This window comes from Ananas comosus, linkage group 12 (genome assembly GCF_001540865.1).
Source record: "Ananas comosus cultivar F153 linkage group 12, ASM154086v1, whole genome shotgun sequence".
Classification (NCBI taxonomy): Eukaryota; Viridiplantae; Streptophyta; class Magnoliopsida; order Poales; family Bromeliaceae; genus Ananas; species Ananas comosus.
Window position 1 is genome coordinate 4,098,073 of NC_033632.1, and position 7,193 is coordinate 4,105,265.

A 7,193-nucleotide genomic window follows, 5' to 3' on the forward strand; every position below is an offset into this window, starting at 1 on the left:
TTGTGTTCTTTATTTTCTTTGCTTTTCTTAAGCTTTCGGATGGTAATTTTTGCTGTGTGAGTACATAATTGTTAAGTTGAGCTAGGGTGCAAGTACCGGCACCAAGGCCTTTGTGCTATAGAGCCATTTCAACTCCATTAAACATTAAGCATAATCTAGAAACCAAATTTGATGATTTTTTTATAAGAATCGTTAAAAAGTAATTACCTTATATTGTTCATCGAAATCATCAAATTTTGAGATCCTTTTATCAGTTAGGCTTAGTTTGGTATTGAGGTCTATTTAACGCTATTAAATAAAATGGAGTTGTTGAAAAGCATATATGGATATTTATTTTTGCCTTTTCCGGTGGGATTGCAGAAAATATATCGTAATTGACTCATCAATATGCTGAATGTAATTTTACGTATTTTCTCATCGCACGTAATGTAATTTTTCCATAATTCCAAATGAAGCTTTAGTAGTTGATGTCAAAAAATCATAAAACTAAGTGGATACTTCAAATTTCTAAAATCATATTTAACAATGTTCATTGCTGAATTTGATGTCGATCATTAAAACTGATTTTATAGCACAGAAGCCTTGGTGCTGTTACTATCTAAATGATCGTTAGTTGCTCCAATACCTAACTTTTTAACTTTGAGAGTCAAAAGTTGATGCTGAATGAAGGTATCTTATTATCTTTGGCCTGACTAGAATGCCAGAATGTGTTGTGTGTGTTGTCATGGCAACTGAGATAAAGGTTTTCTTCTGTACATTTTTTGACACCTTTTGGGGGGAATATTAGCAAGTGATGTGGGGTACATAATTTTGTGCTTTCCTTTCTGGGTCTTGTTTGGAGCACCACTCCTTGATTCTACCTGTGCCTTTATGCTTCCTAGTGCCTTCTCTGCAACTATGTCTATGTTTCCTTTGAATCCTAAATTACTTTTTGAGTGGACTTTATTTTTTTTTTTTTAACTTGTATGTGGAGAGGAATAAGAATGTGAAGGGGTGGAGGAATTGATTAGATCACCTCTCTTGTTTTCAGCAAAATTAGCACAAAGTATAATGCATTCATTCTTTTTATTTCTTTTTTTTATTTTTATTTTTGGGCAATTTATATGCTATTGCGGAACAAAAATGAAAGGCTTGAAAAAAGGAAAAAAAGAAAAAAGAAGAGATAATGCTATTATGCAACCAAGGAGCTATCAAACAATTTAACCTACAACAATAGTAGAGTGGCACAAAGTTTCCATTTTTTGTGGGAAGGATTTGACATTTGGTGTTCGAGATTTTAAGTTTAAAGTTTAATTGTTTTATATATTTTTAGTCGAGTGTATCTATGAAGAAAAATAAATAAAATAGTATGCTATTTTTCTATGAAAGAAAATAATAGAAAAGAGGGTTAATACGATACAATTGCTCACAACTTAACAAACCATTGCTCATTACATAGTTATACACAATTTCTTGTATTTCATAAATCTATGCCTATGAAAAATCTCTATTACTTTTCCTTTTTTCCCTTTTTTTTAATGACAAATCCTTTATTTTCCACCAATGTGCATAAAAAATTTATTAATGTTGAAATTTTGCAAAAGTATGTTACTATTTTGGATTTTATAGGTCCGGATCTTGAAAAAATTGACCAAAATATTTTTATTTTTTTTCCCCTCTTTTATTTTCTCTTTTTTTTTTTATTCTCTTCGAAGAGGGCTGCGGAGGCGGCCCGCCTCGCCTCTACTCTGTGTGCTCTCACGCTCGCTCGCACCTGCACACCCTTGCTCGTGCTTGTGCACCCTCGCGTCCACCTGGGGCTGGCAACGAGTGAGGTGGAAACGGAGGAGAGTGTGACAACGGGAGGCGGCGAGTGCGGTCTCGGCGGGATCGGAGACGAGGAGGGCAGGAGCATTTTCGGTCAAGCACTTTTATTTATTTAAAACAAAAAAAATAACTAAAGGCAAAAAACTAAAGAATAAGAAAGAATTAGAAAAGAAGAAAGGAGAAGATAAAGTTGCACTGTTTAAAAAAAATGTTGTACTGTTATAGATGTAAAGTGTATTTTATAAAATAAAAGTTACAATTTTTAAAACAAAATTATACTATTTGGATGATAATTACGTACATTGTTTCTTAAAGAGGAGAAACAGTATAACTATCTCCTAAAAAGTATAATTTTTGTTTAAAATGTATAACGTTCATCTTAAAAGACAGTTTATATCTCAAAAAGTGTAACTTACGTCTATAACAGTTCAACATTCTTTTAAAACAGTGTAATTTTATCTTCTTCTTTCTTTTTCTCTAGTTCTTTTTTCTTATTTTTTTGCTCTCGTTCTTTTTTTTTTATTATTTTCTCTGGAAAGGGCGATTGGGGCAAAGGCGGCCTGCCTCGCCTCCGCCCCGCATGCCCTCGCCCTCGTCCGCGCTCGTGTACCCTTCCCCACTTTTCTCATCTCCGACCCCGTCGAGGCCACGCTTACCACCGCCATATGGAACACCGTCTTGTTATTGTCGCAGAGGGCTACAGAGGCAGTGAAAGAGGGTCGGAGAGAAAAATAAGAGAGTCGTGGCACAGTCTCGACGGGGTTGGAGACGAGGAGATGGGAGGTGGGCAGGTGCGGGCGAGGTCGCGTAGGGCAGAGGCAATGCAAGGCGTCCAGAGGGCGGGGATTGTGTGGGCGAGGGCGAGGGCGAGGGCGCGCGGGGCGGAGGCGAGGTGGGCCACCTACGCCCTTGTCGCCATTTTCGGAGAGAATAAAAAAATAAGAGAAAAAAAGAGTGAAAAATAAATAAGGAAGAAGAAGTAAATAAAGAAAAAGAAAGAATAAGATGAAGATGCACTATTTTAGAAGAACGTTCCGTAATCTTTGAGGCGTAAATTGTACTCTTTAAGATGAAAGTTATATTTTTTGAACGAAAATTATATTTTTTGAAAAATAGCTATACTGTAAGTGTGACGTTCTTTTAAAATAGTACAACTTTATTTTCTTCTTCATTCTTCTCTAGTTTTTTTTTTTTTGTTTTTTAATTTTGACCTTTAGTTATTTGTTTTTATTTTAAGCAAACAAAAGTGCTTGATCAAAGATGTTCTTGTGTACTCCTCGTCCTTATTGTCTCCGACCTCGCTGAGATCGCACTCGCGGCCTCCCGTCGTTGTGTTCTCCTTTGTCTCTACCTCGCTCGTCATCGGCCCCATATGGACCACGTGCCCTCTCCCTCCCCAGTGAGCTTCTCGGCGTCGAGAAGCACTTTCTCTTCGTCATTGGCAGCGGTGGTGAGGGCACGGGTTTTCAAAAAGGGGTTTAGTGGGTGAAAAATTTGCTACAGTAGAGATAGGGGGTGAATACGGAGGAAAAGGATGCAATGTCGTCCTCGTTACCATTATGGAGGGCCGCAGAGACGGTGGAAGAGGATCGGAGAGAAAAAAAGAAGGCGAGGTCGGAGAAGAGAAGGGTGGGGGGTGAGCGGATGCGGGCAAGTGCATATAGGGAAATCGAAAATAACGGTCCAATTTTACAAAATCTTAAAACTTGTGAATTTTTTATACAAATTGACCTTATTTTCCTTTATCTTATATGCATACAATACAATAAAAAGAAAACATAAACAGATTATTTATAAGAAACACCCTCAATAGAACATCCACTTGGTAGAACTCTTCTCCTTCATGGTTTTTGAGTGCAACAGCTTAGCCCAAAACCTCTTCTTCTTCTTCTGCTCCTTCTTCTCCATGTTCTCCTCCTCTCTCCCTTGTTTCTCCTCTGCTTTATTCTCCTTCACATCCAAAGAAAGAGACCTCGTTGTTTCCTTCGTCGCCTCGGCTTTGGTCACCATGTTTTCTTTGAATAACTGTTGAGAATTGTTGGTGAAGTTGGGTTCTTCGCCTGGAGGGGAGGCAGCGCAACCGGAGGAGTCAGTCGGAGAGGAGGAAGAAGAAGAAGATGCGTTTGCGGTCGTCGAAGCGGAGGAGGAAGCTGACAGGTGAATCAGCTTCTCCCTCAAGCAGTAGGGGCACACTCCTTTGGACTGCTTGTGCTCAAAGTGCTTCCTGCATCTCTCCTCCCACTCCTGTGACCTCCACATCTCTCTCTCCCCCTCTCTCTCTCTCTCTCTCTCTCTCTTTCTCTGTGTTTTGTTTGTTATCTCAAGGGATAATAACTTCTTCTATCTCTCTCTCTTTGTTATCTCAAGGGATAATAACTTCTTCTATTGCAAGTGCTCTGAATGTGTCATCTGAGCCCATCTTGCAAAAAGCATCCACTTATATTTCCAGCTTTGCAACTTTGACTTCTTGTGTTTTTTTTTTAAAAAAAATCTCATTTGTGGACAAAAATACCCTGCAAGGATATTTGTAGAGAGGAGATTTTAGCTAGGGATATTTTGGTTCATAAAAAAAGATACTTGAAATAAAAAGTTCCAAGAACACAAAAAAGATGGGTCAAAAATTACAAAAAGATGCTTTGGGTTCCCACAAAACAGCCCCTTAGTACCAAACTACTATTTAAAATATATTCTTTGTTTTTATAAGTAATAACATAGCATGTAAATTATAGCGATTCAATTACAGTATAAATTTTACGTTTCCTAATATTATACGTTAATATTTTTTTTCTAACCTTTTAGGCTAAATAACATTAGATAATCTTCGATACCAATTTAGTTATAAAATTATTATGTCACGAAATTATATGAATGTATTAAATTCTTAGAGCTTTATATATATTAATATATAAATAATATATAAGAGCAGTATTCTAGTATATTTGTATCAATTTTTTTACCTGCAAAATATAAAATCTAAGTGGATGTTTTTTTTTTCTAAAAGAATTATTTAAATTTTTATCTTTAATTAAAAAAGAGAAAAGACGTGGACGAGAAGTGGGAAAAGGATGTTCTTGGTGGGAATCTTTATGCTTTTTTTTATTATCGTTGAGTGTGGATTGGTTAAGGAGACCAACTAAATTCACAAAAAAAAAAAAGAAAAATATATAGAAATTTACGTAGGCCCCACACGGGCCTATCTGATCGGCGAGGAGGACTCCGTCAAAGTAAACAACTCGGCGCGCGGGGAAACACACCCTTGGGTTTAGGTGTAAGTCATGCACACGTGGCATTTGGTGTAGCAAATCAGCAAATTAGAGCCCTCTTATCCCCATCTAACCCTTTTAGATCATACAATGGACGGACAAAATATATTGTAATTAATTTATTATAATACACAAAATTGCATATTATGTATAAAAATAAATATTTTAGTTTAATTATAATTGATTTATTTATAAAAATAAATAAATATTATTTTAATATCATTTGATTCATGTTATATTACATACTAAACTAAACAGAATTTTTTTTTACTAAACAAAATTTTTTTAGGATCGAGAAGAGCAGCATTATGTACGGTTAATATGCACGGTAAAAAAAATACGTGCATAAAAAATTTAATGAAATAATTTTTCAGATTTGTTTCACATTATATGTAACATAATTTTTTTGTAATTTCGAACAAAATCTTAACCAAAGAGTGTTGTTGATAGTTTTCAACGTACAAATTGGCTCTACAGATATTTCATTTAATGCTATCAATTTTATTGCCTGTGCTTCTGATTTTACTGTTTAGTTATTATTATCTAAGCATTTGGCGCTCAAATATATCATATGATTATTAAAAATAAAACAAATTTGATCTTGCTTTTATTATAGGACATCATAAAATGGTGTTGCACTGCGACTTACCTCCAAATTAGGCAATATATAAAACCATAGAAAAATTAAAAAAATAATTGTATGCAATTATTCTTTTAAACACAATAAATAAGAAGAAATAGTGGGAAGTAATTTCACCCTTAATTGTGTTCAACTAAATGAATAAAAAAAATGAGATCGTTACACACCTAACTAGTTTTTTAATTATATTTATTTATATTTATAATTACTTTCCTGTCCTTGTGAAAAAAAAAAGTTACACCAAATATTATCTTTTTCCGTATAATATTTTTTTTAAAAAAAATACATTATATTATTCCCCACGACAGAAAGAGACTAAGCGTTGGTTTCGAACCGTCCAATAAGAACGGAGGAATCACCTGTGGTCCCCACAGCCCAAATGGACGGCTCGGATCGTTCCCTTGCAAAACAACAACCTTCGTTCTATCAGATCGGGCGGTGGAGAAGTGAGCCGTAGTCCTCGCGGTGACCGGGTCAACGGTGCCCGTACCCACGTATACGCCAATGAAATAATCGCCGCGAGGAAATCGGACGAGACATCGGCGATATTTCGAGGAGGGAGGAGGGCCCGCACGTGTGGGGGCACGACGCCGTCTTCTCGCCCAATACTCTGCACGCACGTGTCACTCTTGCTATTTGCTTGAAGCATCGTGACCGGTTTTTTTTTAAAAAAAACATTTATTCCATCATTGCATATTTTAAATAAATTAATCATATTTTTTAATCATTTAAATTTTTAGGATTAATGATTAGCACCAACGAATCCGATAATAAAAGTGTATTATTTACATTCTTTTATGAAAAAATTTTAAATATCATTCATATGGTTTCACACTTTCTCACTTTAGTACCCTGTTGTTTAAAGTGTATCAATTTAGTGCCATGTGATTTCATTTTTATCTTTTTATTATTAATTTCACTAATTTTTTTGTTAAATTAGTGACAAAGTTAAAAGTAAAAGTTATTAAAGTAAATATTCAATAAATTTAAGTAAAATATATGGAGATTTTTATATATAATTTAACGAAATATTAACAAAAAAATCAACGAAAAGATAAAAATGAAACTATATGAAACCAACTTGATATATTTTAAACAACAAGCTACTAAAATAAGAAAGTGTGAAACTATAGAAGTGGTATTTAAAATTTACCTTTCTTTTTTATATTAGTCATACAATCAACTAGCATAACGCGGAAGATAATTCAAGTCTAGTTGTAAGATAGATTTTGAGTTTTTTATCTGAAAGATTATTTTGATCCATCTTAAAGTGAATTTGATTTTAAGAATTTAAGCATGTAGCTACCTACCAGATCTTCTTAATATCTTCATTGATTTACGATCAAATTGCAATTTTATCAATCCAAATACTTTTAGGGCTTGTTTGGTTCAAGGGTGGAATTGGAATGAATATGGAATGTGAATGAATTGGAATGGTAATTGGAATGGCCCACTCCCCCAAGACGTGGTTTTTTTGTGGATTG

The 7,193-nt window shown here is 34.9% G+C and overlaps 1 protein-coding gene across 1 annotated transcript; it reads right to left on the reverse strand.

The window, feature by feature from the left end:
- LOC109718073 lies at window positions 3,483–4,264 on the reverse strand. Its single transcript, XM_020244087.1, has one exon. The coding sequence runs from the start codon at window positions 4,063–4,065 to the stop codon at window positions 3,613–3,615; it is 453 nt and encodes a 150-aa protein (XP_020099676.1). The 5' UTR covers window positions 4,066–4,264; the 3' UTR covers window positions 3,483–3,612.

Coding starts and splice junctions, on each gene's coding strand:
- LOC109718073 (XM_020244087.1), bottom strand. CDS start 4,065: ATGTGGAGGTCACAGGAGTGGGAGGAGAGATGCAGGAAGCACTTTGAG.